The 12,795-nt window shown below is 39.8% G+C and overlaps 2 protein-coding genes across 2 annotated transcripts in view; one reads left to right on the top strand and one right to left on the bottom strand.

Annotated features, from left to right (window-relative positions):
• mettl24 (methyltransferase like 24) overlaps positions 1-1,881 on the top strand; it is a 69,251-nt gene extending 67,370 nt beyond the window's left edge. Inside the window, exon 5 of the mRNA XM_036582299.1 lies at positions 9-1,881. Within this exon, the coding sequence (XP_036438192.1) occupies positions 9-329 (321 nt within the window). The 3' untranslated portion in view covers positions 330-1,881. The remainder of the gene's footprint in view (positions 1-8) is intronic.
• Positions 1,882-3,787: 1,906 nt separating this feature from the next.
• The window catches only part of cdc40 (cell division cycle 40 homolog (S. cerevisiae)), a 29,539-nt gene continuing 20,531 nt past the window's right edge, over positions 3,788-12,795 (bottom strand). The window contains exons 13-15 of the mRNA XM_036582298.1: positions 7,321-7,397; positions 4,969-5,113; positions 3,788-4,414 (exon numbers count right to left, since the gene is read on the bottom strand). Coding sequence (XP_036438191.1) covers positions 4,237-4,414; positions 4,969-5,113; positions 7,321-7,397 — 400 coding nt within the window. The 3' untranslated portion in view covers positions 3,788-4,236. The remainder of the gene's footprint in view (positions 4,415-4,968; positions 5,114-7,320; positions 7,398-12,795) is intronic.

The following is a 12,795-nucleotide window of genomic DNA, read 5'->3' as shown; positions in this document are numbered from 1 at the left end:
TCTTGCAGGTGGATGTGCTGAAGTTAGACATGGAGAGTGCAGAATGGAAGATTCTAGAGAATCTCGTCCTGGAAGGAGTTTTGCCTTCGGTGGGCCTCCTGCTCCTTGAGGTCCATGTGCACTGGGCGGGGTTTGAAGTGGGTGGGGACGAGCCGTCTGTGGTGCGCTATTGGTTCAGCCTGCTGAGGGAGCTGGAGCGTTCGCACTTTCACCTCTACCACAGCTACAGTGACCCTGCAAAGCCACGCCTCTTTCTTCATAAGAACCTGCACAATGCCAGCAGCACTTATATTCTGGGCTGGGTCAACACACACTACTCACCTCGTTGAAAACAAATGGCGAGGCATATGTTTCAGTTATGGAAAATGTAGTTTGGCAGAAATCTGGACAGCAGTCATGCTGACTGAGGCAAATGTAATTTAGAGACAAGTTTCAGCAAAGTGCAAAACAAGAACAAAGGGGCATTAATGAGTATTGTTGTTATGGCTTGGCTGACTCACTGTAGTACTTTCTCTATATGGTAGCGGATACATTATCCTTTTCGGGGTGGGGAGGGGAAGGAGAGCGGAGGGCTATAATTGCTTCTAGGAGCTCATCAGCGGCTCATGTAAAGGCTGTTTTTCTTCCAGAGGTCAGTCGCATAGCTAGAGAAGCAGTCACTGGCATCTCCTTATCTAATGCTGGCTACTTGCCAGGAGTGTGACCCTCTGCCTCTCGCTGGAAGAGTATGCTCTGAGAGAGTTATGAGCCATCAGTTAGAGAGAGAGACAGAAGCCTAGCTTGTCAGTGAATGAAGCATGCTGAGAACTGAGTATGTCCAGGAGGCCAGGCGAAAGAGCAAAAGAGGACAAATGAACTAACAAACCAATCTCACAGGGTTAAAGCCCAAAGGACTTGATGGACGGTTGACCACAGAATGGCAGGCTGTACTGATGGCACAGGAGAATGAGCAACAACCAAAGAACAGAGAATAGAGGTCAAGAGGACAGCATCAGCACCGCAGCTTTGACAGTGTTTCAGTAACCTTGTTTTGATAAAGCATCTTCAGGAAGAGTTCTGCCATTTTTGTCATGCTTACAGTATAGAACTTCGCTGAAATTGTAGACTGCCTAGAAAGGGATGAGTAGCAGTGGGTATAAACAGTCTACACAGCTCTGTAAAAATGACAGGTTTGTCATGAAACCAAAACAATCATGTCAGAACTTTTTCCACTTTTAATGCCAAATCAAATCAAATACAATAGAAACAAAAATAAAAAAAAAAGTAAAAACCTACAGTAACCTGGTTGCATAAGTGTGCAAACCTCCACGCTAATACTTTGTAGCACCTTTTGATTTTCTTACAGTCTTTTTGAGTTTCACAGCTGGTCACATCTTGACTTGGCAGCATTTTCTGGCTGGACCATTCCAAAACGTGGATCTTCTGTTGGTGAAGCTATTCCTTTGTTGATTTGGATGTATTCTGTGGTTCATTGTCATGCCGAAAGGTGAAATTTCTCATGGTATTCATGATTGATTATAGCCCCTTTTCTGACTGAAGAAAAGCAGAAACCTGCTCCAAAGCATGATGCTGCCATCACCATGCTTCACTGGAGCATGGTGGTGGCACTGGACACATTTTTCCCCACATGGTTTTGGGAGACTGGATGTATCTTCATGCAAAATTTAGCCTGGGTGTTACGTCTTCGCACCCTACCCCATAACCCAGACATACGAAGAACATAGGAGACTGTTGTCACATGTAGGGAGCAACCAGTGCTTGCCACAAATTCCTGCAGCTCCTTTAATGTTGCCAAAGGCCTCTTTACAGCCTCTTAGACTAGTTTTCTCCTAGTCTTCTCATCAATTTTGATGGGATGTCCTGTAATGTCAGTTATGCCATATTTTCTCTACTTGTTGATAATGGTCTTCACAGTGTTCCTCGGTTTATTGAATGCTTTGAAAACTCTTCCATGCTCTTGTTCTGATTGATATCTTTCAACACTGAGGTCCCATTCATACTTCATAAGCTCTTTGCGGACCATGGTTTTTGCAGTAGGATGCAGCCAAAAACAGATGAACTTTATTTGTGGGTTAATCAGAATCACTTTAATTGATGGCAGGTGTGAAACTAGCTACTATTTAACATGAGTTTGAATGGGATGGATTAAATGTGAATACAGCCACATCCCCAATCATAACAGGCTGTGCACATTTATGCAACCAGACTGTTATGTTATTTGTTTTTGTCTTGCCCTAAATTATTCCTCATTGTTTTTCACTTTAATTTGTAGTTTGCAACAGTTCTACAGTATGAGGATTATGTGAAAGCAGTGAAATGAATAACTTGTAAAAAGATTTTAACTGGCATTACGTTGTGGAAATAAACAAATATGATAAAAATGATGGTGCATATGAGAAGCGGGAAGCTGGCCGACCTCAAATGTGTGTGCGAGATAATCAGTGCTTGCTAGTGTGTGTTTAAGCTTATGCTTTCAATGAGTGTATGTTTTCCCAAGTGCAGTATAAATAAATAAATAAACAAATAAATAACAGAGCTCCCTCTCTGTGCTGAACTAGGCGAATGTTCTTCAGTCAAAACTAATGTCAAATCTTCAGACGCACTTTGAGGATTATGCCTCGCAAAGAAACCAGGATGCTGGACAGCTGTTTAATTAAAATAAGTAAGTAAATTAATAAACATGTGCAGGGGATATTTGAAATGTGGAAAAAAACTAAAATTGTTACTTAGAGTAGCTTTGTTTTACCTGTTTTACAGTGATTTATGATGTTCGGAGATAAATAACCAAAAAAAAAAAATCTTCATGACTATACATAAAGTAAGCTCATCTTCCGAAGGAAATATGACTTGATCGGAAAACACAATTTAAGTTATTTAAAGGGAAGGCATGGAGTGAGACAATGGAACAGTAGACAAGGGCTGATTACTCAGCACAGCCACTCGTCAGTTATAAATGAGTGCGGAGCTTGGTTGAAAGCAGAAAAAAAGAATTGTGCACATACATAGAGCACTGATGCCCAAGTGAGATCCAAATGTATGTGCTGAATAACACTTTGTGTGTATTTGTTTGGGTGGTGTACTTCATCACTTTGGATTTTAAATGCCATTGAAAACATAATACATTTAACATTAAGCACAGAAAAAAATGGAGGCATTCATTTTTTTCCATTGCTGAATCACATGATATGAGGATGGAATGTAAGGAAGTAGCTGTAGGCAAGGGAGATATATACAGTCTGTGTAAGAGCGAAACTCAATATTGTAATGCTTTATATGTCCAAATGGAAGAGGATAAATGATAAAAAGGAGGAGACTCAATACTGACCCTAGCAGTAGCAGTGGTTGATTTTAATGAGTTAATGTATATAAAAGGTTTCCCATCAAATAGGTATGAAGTGAACCATGTGTGTTGGTAATACCTATAGAGGAAAGTTGATCTAGAAGAAGTTTATGGCAAAGGGGTTTAAACTGCAGACTGTTTTAATTTATTTTTTAATAACTCACCACTTTCAGATCATTTAGGAAGTAAACCTGAAAAGAGAGTTTAAAACTTTAGATTATTTAAAATTATTTGGAAAATGCCTTACGCCCCTGGAGCAGCTTAGGCATGGAGAGGAACTTGCCACTGTGTTTAACATGGACCCTAAGCTGAACTCATATGCTAGCTCACTCTACAATGCAGGCTCATCGTCAGGCCACAAATCTAATAAAACACAAGAAATAAGAAATCCTTATAAATCCTCAGCGTGGGCATCCTTCACCAATTTCAATCACCAGTGACTACAAATGGATTGACCGAAAATTTACAAAATGTTTTATTATCTTCAGAAAAAGACATCTGATAATAAACTGATGTTGCATTAAAAGAGGTAAGCACGGCTTTAGCACTGGGTGACTAATAATGGAACAAAATCACACATTTCCTTCTCCATTGCTAGTGTCCAATACAGTACAAAATGTCTCTGGATGGAGGGTAAAAATTAAACTAGAAATCGGGACTGGATGCCAGTCCATAAACTTTAAAACTTTAGTCTTTGTACGAAAAAGCTGAACAAAACAACATCAAAGGTCCCAAGAGGGCATGCGAAGGGAGAAGAAATAAACCCCATGAAGAGTAGAATACAATGGGTACAAAGGGCACATATGCCAAGCAAAAGCATGATGACAATGCAAAAAAAAATCCCCCCATCTCTGTTCAGGCATCTTCCACTCTCTTCCCCCCTTCCCCATCTCCTTTTAGTCCCAGAGTTTGATCTGTCCATCCCAGCCGCAAGTAATGACTTTGGAGGTTTCGTGAGGGTGCCAGAGAGCGCTGATGCACACTTTGTCATGTGCTTTAATTCGGTGGTACAACTTGGTGGTCTTCCAGTCCCAGATGTTCAGCTTCCCATCAGCATCACCAGACACCACATAACTACAGAGGCAGAGAGAGACAGAAGAGTGTTACTGTAATATACAGTTATGTGGTATCTGCTACAGATTTGTTGTTGGAAAGAAAAAAAGTAACAGAACAAGAGTCATGTCAGAGAACAGAGGAAAGAGTTTGTGCTCAGCAATGAGCCAAATCCATTTCCCCAGGTGGGAGCACAGAACAGCAGCTGTGTTATAAAGTGCTCCAGGGTCATTTCTCCAGAGAGAGGTGGCTGGAGGAGAGGCTCAGCTGATGAGCTATATATATAGAACTATGGAGATGCATCTATAGTCACTGGCTCATTAATTGATACTAGACATAGGATGTCATATCACAGCATTTTTTTTTTCACTTTTTTTTTTGTTTTTGTGAAGCATCTCATGGACCTGCCTTGTAACTCGCTCACACACCATTAGTAGACTTTGTAAGAGTGGCGCTTTGCAGCAAAGACACTGTGTGTTCTTGTTACAGGATGTCTGGCATATTCAAGTCTGTGGTCACTTTTTCCACCTTTTTCTGATCTTTTTGGATTGCCTGCAAGACAGGAAAACACTTACCTCATATCTGGAGAGAAGTCCACCTGGCAGGCATATCCAGCCACCATATGACCCTTAAAGATCTTCTTCTTGTTCAGCCTGAATCGGTTTTGAGCCCCAAATATCAGGATCTGATTATCCATGGACTGACAGGCTAGCCACTTACCTACAAGAACCAAGACAAATGAGACTGTAGTCACCAGTGTGAAATGTTAAAGTGCATTTATGTCTTTTACTACTAGTACAAATAACTTGGAATATATGTAGAACATGAGGATTCTTTGTAGATTGTTTTAAAAATGGCATTAGCACAGGTTTTTATTTGCTTGAGAAACCCCTTTTGGAAAACTGCAGTATGTAGCAGAGGGCTTGTCTGTGTTCACACGGAACTCCTGTAAGTCATTTTATTAGATGCTGCCCTATGCCACATTGCTCCACCCCCATATCTGTCTATTTGGCCAAGGAAACATGTCAGAACCCAGGTAGCGATCTGTGCCACTAGGTTCTAGCACTGTGGGGGGAGAAACATGCTGTTCTGCCAAAAAAACTTCACAAGAACCAACACTGGAAGTGCTTTACGAAGATGGAATTATTACATGCAAAGGGGATCAAGCTGGATGCAGAATTAGTCACATTCTTCCTTGACAGAACATAAAGTGTTAAATTAAGCGACTGAAACAGTTCAAGTAACCAATCAAGTAGATAAATCTTTATCACTCAGAGAACCAGGTAAAGTAATGCTTTGAATGAACCACCTTATTAGAAATGTATGTAATTCTAATCAGCTGCATCAACCTCCAGTGCAGGTAATGATGCTAACTAAACAGGGCTGAAGTTGGCTTCTTATTCGAACTTTCTGTAAATGAAATGAAATGTTGCTGTAGGTATGATATTTGCCTGTTAGTGACAGTTTGCTGGAAAAACTTATGGGAGCTCATTACTAAGAAAAACTGGATAGCAAAGACACTCCTGACGTAATGAACCAAATGCCAAGTGTTAATATGATTATAATTTTGCATCACCAAAAAAGGAGAAATGGTAGTTTGATGCTCTGGCCAAACGCTGCTGCTACACAAACTATTTTGAGAATACTTGCACTGCATGATTAGAAGAAAAGTCTCCCTGAATAAGTGAAATGTAATGGTATGTTATATTTAAAGTGGAATAAATCAATGCTTGGCAATGCTACCAAAACTCGAGACTGGGCATTGTCGATTCTAGGGGCATGCTTTGTCTTAATGACCTGGAATAGAACGTGGATCCAAAGAGTAAACGCACTGTCTGATGATAAGCAGAAGTCTGGACTACAGAAACAATGTTCTTTTTAACCATCGCAATAACTCAGTTAAGTATTTGATGTACTCTGGTAAGCAAAGAAGCTACATCACCACCTTCTGAAAAGTCTGCCCACCTTACAAGGGACACAAAAACAAGTAAACAGATTAACAGATGTACAAAACAGTTTCAAAACAAAATACGCATGCATCAAAGAACAAGAAGAAATAAACTCTCACTCTACCTGTCTTAATATACATGTGACTGTCAACTTGAACAAAAGCAACTGTTTTCTGTGTAAGCCATGATCCCTTTGATCAGCTGAACTACGCACTTGAGCTGCACAATGCCAGCTTTCATCTCTGAGAACTCTTCTGACAGAGGCTTCGTTTGCCATTTATATGAGTCACACATTCAAACTTGTTAAATAATCATTTAAAACTCGCTCAAATCTCTTCAGCTCCCCCTAATAACAAACACTCAGCACCCAAGCTGCACCCTTTCAACATGCACTTTCTCTCCCTCTCACCCACCCACTTACTGAAAAAAAGAAGAGGGACAAATAGAAACTGCGGCTCACACCCTACTCTCAAGCTCTAATTTCACCACCCATAGCGTTTGACACTGCTGCTGCAAAACACCAACAAAGGAGAGAGGTTATTTACTCCAAACAATCTGTTTTACAGCACAGCAGTTTAGATAGAGAGAAAAATGCAGAAATAAATAGAAAAAAGGAAGGAAGAAAGAAAAAGACAGACAGGAATAAAAAAAAGACAGAAAGCAAAGGCCTAAAGAGAGTTTATCTTTCCACCACTTTGCCATTTTGTCTTTCTGTGAATGAAAACAGCCGCTCTCTCTCTGAGATTTTCATAAATTATTCACTGGCAGAGAGGAAATAATATGTGTAAGAACAAATGTGAACATTCCCCACAGGGATGCTGGAGGAAAAAAAGTGGAGAATAAGTTAAAAGGCAAAACATGCACAAATGCTCACTTTGGGGAGTACAAGCCACAGAGCATTTAAAGAAAGACAGATAGGATGTGGGGTGGAGGGTGTGTGTGGTGCTGGCGAAGCAATGTTTGGGCAAACATACTCACCATTGGGAGAAAGTGTCACTGCAGGCATTGAGTGCATACTGGGCTCTGCAATATACTTGAAGTCCACCGGTATGTCCCTGAAAAAGAACACAGATGAAAACACAGTCGGCTCAACCAAATCAAAATGTATTAAACATTAGACAAGATAATGCAGTTTAAAATAAATAAATAAAATTAAATGGGACTCCCAACAACCTGCACAGACCTGGTAGACCACCAAAACTCCCATCACATAAACAGCACTTGAAAATCGATTGACAGATGAAAATCAATTGACAGATGAAAATCAAGCTCCACTTTTGTCAAATTGTCAAGAAGCAGTTACTAAGAAAAGCAAAGAGACAAAATAAAGAAGAAAATCTGCCAAAGAAGCTGCTGGTGTTCTCAGAACAATGGACCGACCACCAGAGCCCAGATCTCAACATCACTGAATGTGATCAAATTATTTGGATCGTGAGAAGCAGAAAATGCAACCAACTTTGGAGGTGTGAAAAAATGTCCCTGTAAATTCTTCAGAAAAATTGAAAGTCTCATGAAAAGAACAGAAGCTGTAATAAAGACAAGAGGTGGACACTAAATACAGAAAAAACTGTATATTTACTTGTTGAGGTTTCTGTGTTATTTTCTGTTAAATGTTTTCTGATTTATCCCTGATGCTGAAAAATAAGACATACTTTGATTACGTTTGATACTACTATGATACCATTATGTTTAGATCACTTTGTTTTTAATGTAACCCTATTATATCTTCTTATTACATTGCCCTTTTTTTCCATTTTCTACCTGTGACCTATAAAACATCCTTGATTAACCAGCAACACTGCACTAATAGAGACAGATGCATTACACCCAAAGAGAGCAAGTCCAAATGAGCTGTGTTGGACTCCTGGCCACAGACAGCAGCGTAGGGCTGAACGACTTGAGGAAAATAGATCATTGCAACTTTTCTCACCAATATTGTGACTGTGATTTAAACTGAATTTCCAGGCCTGCATTTTGGTCAAGAAGTCAAGCCTATCTATTTTTTTCTGGCTTGAACACTGAATATAGTGTGCCAAACTGCCAATTTGTTGTGGTTATATTACCATGTCCACAGTACATGAACGTCTGATTGCTTTTGACTGGTCTAATTCATCTGCAGACAGTGTATGATCTTAGTATTATTGGGTTAAACCTGTCCACTTAAAACCTGTTTAGACAATGTTGCTGATAACGTAGGCTACAACAAAAATTGCAGCTCCTCCAATCTGGAAGGAACTCTTTAAAACTGCAATTTTATTGTAAAGTTGATTAATCTTTCAGCCCTACAGTAGAATGTAGAACTAGAATACTTGCAGAACCTTTGTTGACTGCAAAGAATCTAGAATGGAAGTTACCGATTTTACATCTCATGACTGTTTACAACTAGGGATGGGGGAAAAAAACAATTCTTAGATGCATCGCGATGCGGACATGGATGATTCTAAATTGATTCACAAATGTCAAAAATCGATTTTCTAAATTTCAATTGATAATGTAATGTTGACGAAACTGAAAAGGCAGAACTTTGCAAAGTGCGGAAGTGCAGCGCCAGGACAGTCTGTGGTGTGCACACCACATTAAAAGCTAGCGCAGGGGTCAGCAACCCAAATGTTAGTAAGAGTCATTTTGTCTTTTCAACAAAAATCAAACCACCTTGGGAGCCACAACATTTTGAGTCCATTTTACCACCTTGGCTGCACGTGTCTCAGTACGTGCTAATGTCCTAGTGTAGGGTAAAAATATAATACAAACAAAAACGCAGACTTGCTTTTCTCTGCTTTAAGCTTTAGCTCAGCTGTAGCCGCTTTTCTTGCATCACCAACTGCAAACTTTTCCACAAAAGTAAAACAGTTTCTCGTAAAATGTCTCTCAATGTTCTACTTTTTACAAGGCTGAAGTCAGTTTCTCGTTCTCCACCTTCTTGTTCGAATTTTCCTGTTCCACCTTAAATGGTGCCTGAGGTGCCAGAATGTACTGCTGCACCATTTAAGGTAGAATGGGAAAATTCAAACAAGAAGCTGGAGAAAGAGAAACTGACTTAGGCTTAACGTTTTTCTAGTGTTTGACAGTTTCCCGTGGCAGATTAAACGTATCTGGAAACCAGCTGGAGTGCTTATAAATAGAAAAAAGTCTATTTGTCTGCAAATTATCGATGTTCGTCTTAAATCTTTCTCTTTGCCTTTTCATTAGCTCCTAGCTAGGTGAACTAGCAGTTATAGGCTACATTAATTCCAGCGTTTAAGATCATTTTTTGTTAAAACTGTGTTAGAATGATCAGCAGAGCTACTGCAAAAGAGGGTTATTTTATTTTTACCTAGAAATCCAATTCTGATGTGGAGCCACAACCGGCCAGTAAAAGAGCTGCAGGTTGCCGACCCTTGAGCTAATGTATGGAAGCACTTTGGCTTCTATAGAGTTGAGGGGGAAAACCATATTACATGTTTCCACCAATTTTCCGCCCAGTTGTAGTTGCTGCCAACCAGAGGACCATCGATCAAGCAATGTCAAAACTTCCAAACCAACTCGGAAAGGACGAAGCGAACTACAAACTCTGTCGCAACTTTTATTGCTAAGGATTTGCATCTGTACTCAGTCTTTGAGAACCAGGGCTTTCACGCTATGTTGCACACTTTGGAGCAGAGATACAGCGTCCTGTCTCAAAGATATTTTACTGACACAGCGACTTCCACTCTCTACAACCAGACCAAAACCGAAGTTACAGAAACACTGAAGAAAACGGGTAGAATAGCTATAATCTGCTGCATGGACACCCATTGTCACAGGACCTTTTTTCACCGTAACTGCTCATTTTATCGCGATTTTATCATGTGCTCCAAACAAGAGAAGTGAATCAGAGTTGACTTGCCTCATGGCTTCTGTTTGATTTATTAATAAAAGATAGTGGAAGTAAATTCATTATGGATTATTACAGATACTTTGCTTTAAAAGTTCCAAGTTGTCACACTGTGAGAAAAAAGAAATCCTGTATAGAAAAAAGATGCATCAAGATGCATTGATAATCGTTTTATAATCGCATCGCAACCCTCTGAATCAGAAACGAATTGTGAGGTGCCCAGAGATTCCCACCCTTATTTACAACACAGGTCCCCAGCCCGGTCCTGGAGGACTGCCTGGCCTACACATTTTTTGGGAGCCAACAATCAAGGAGGTTTGAATATACACTAGTTCAAGGATTTCAAAAAATCAGGCTATGAAATGACACTGGGCTGCTAGACAGCAGGGTAACGACTGAGTCCTATCATTACCTACTTGCACGGACAGGAAATTAAATAAATAAAAAACAATAAAACAAATAAATAATTGGTCATTTAACTGAAAATAAAGCTAGCAGACACTGTGTATTTTAATACTGACAACTGATTGGCTGTGTGTGACATGCAGCCCAAACAGACAATAGTGGCAGGAAACATGTTGCACCTGAATTGGTCCGAAGTCTGGCACTTTGATACTTTTCAAAATGAAGAGGATAATGGTGCAACAAAAATGCCTGTGCTCTAGAACAAACATTAGCAGATTTTAAATTGTGAGTGTGAGAATGCTGTGTGCAGTTCATCTAGATGTGAACTAGCACTATGAAGGCCCTACGTTTCAATCAGTGGTGATTCTATGATGTAAGAGTATCACTGAAGAAATAATTTTTTCCTTGTATCTAGTATTGATATCCAATTTGGAGATCCTCATACCTTCCATTTTTTCCCCACAATTAATTATTCTTGTTTATTATCATGAATTCGAAGACTAAAGCAGTAGAAGAGGTGTATAATGCATGGCCTATACTAGGCCATTAAATATTTGAGAGCTCTCATGCAAAAACATTTTGAAAAATCATTTTACTGTCAGCATCAGTACAATTATCACAAAACAGGCAGCTCTAGTCAGCAGAGAATTTAAACAATTAAGGTTCTCAGAAACATGGTAAGGCATGGACATGCCATTTTCAGCAACCTACTGATGCGAGGCCATTTTTTTGCTAGTGACTGGCACCCTTAAGACACAGGTATCATGAAAGTGTCATTCTAAAATCAGTCCTGCTTTCACAGCTGTCCACCTTTATGTGGCTGCAGCTTGGAGAAATGGGCTTAAGTAGACCAGGGCCTGTGCGCAGATTTTTTGCCTCCAGCTGCTGTCAGACCTTTCTCATGACTGCAAGGGAAACGAGCTCAGGGCTTGCACTCGCACAGCTACAGCCTTAGAGTTCACACATGCACTTTTATGTGGAATTTCAACGGTAATTATTTGGCCAGCGGTTACAGGAAATGCAGAAGTGAGAGTCAAAATCCCAGGAGGAGACTGTACAATTGGCTTTCCTAATAGGGAACAGAACAGAAGCAAATACTTGTGGTGACTGTCTTGGTTAAGTAATTATCTTTTAACACACTGATATATTTTGAGGCAAGAGATCTAAAACATAAGCACAGTAAATTGATACCATACATTTTTAGAAATGTTTAGAAGTTGGAGATTTGTTCGCACCCTGGTAAAATATGTCGGCAAAATATAATTTGAGGGCAGCATGTTTGAAGAATACAAAACCGAAACATCACAGGCAGGCCTGTGCCCGGTGATGATTAACCAAGTTACTATACTAACAGTGATAGCAGAAACTAATTAACCACCGGTTTAAAAAAAAAAAAAAGACACTGTTCATTTATTGCTGTATTTCTGGTATGGTTGATTAGCCAAGCTGTTTAAAATGGTGAGGTAAAAGAGAGGTAGACTGTATGGTGACAGTGTGCCTACATTATGTAATGTGAGGATCAGATACCTGTGCCAATACCTCAAATAGGAAGCCAAATTTACGCCCCCCCCCAACCCCCCACAGGACTCATGCAGCTGCTAAGTCCCAATTTTGAACAAGCGAAACAAACTCCCTCTGTAAGAATGTTATTAACTACAGTTCAGTTATATCTATTCAGTTGTGAATTCCAGAGTTTGCTGGGAGTGACTGAGCCACATTAGAAAATCCCCTCTCACTCATTTCAGCCCAAAAGATTGCAAACAGTTAAAAAGTTAGCAGTTATTGTTATGGTGGGCCAAATGCACAGTATTATCAGACTCACACCAGTCTGTAAAAAAAAACATTCTACTACACTCCTTGCTCTAGTGGCTGAAAAAACAAATTACACTACTAGAATAAATCAGGTCACATGCTCCAACAGGACTGCAGTGGCATGCTGCAGTTGGAGCCAGGCTAAACATGCACACTATGTGTGTGCACGCAGACACACAAAATCAGAGGACTATAATATGTCTGACCCTTATTAATTCTAAGACAAAGAAACCATGTGACAGTTTAAACTGGTTTCAATTATGTAGGACTTTTCACATAGTACACAGAAATGCACATTTAAAACCAGGCCAAATAAATCCACTTAAACCCTACAGAGTGAGGTCCAACACATCTAATGATACTAATGATGGACAAGAATCAAA

This window comes from Colossoma macropomum, unplaced genomic scaffold, assembly GCF_904425465.1.
Source record: "Colossoma macropomum unplaced genomic scaffold, Colossoma_macropomum, whole genome shotgun sequence".
In the NCBI taxonomy this organism is placed as follows: Eukaryota; Metazoa; Chordata; class Actinopteri; order Characiformes; family Serrasalmidae; genus Colossoma; species Colossoma macropomum.
This window is presented reverse-complemented; position numbering and strand designations above follow the sequence as displayed.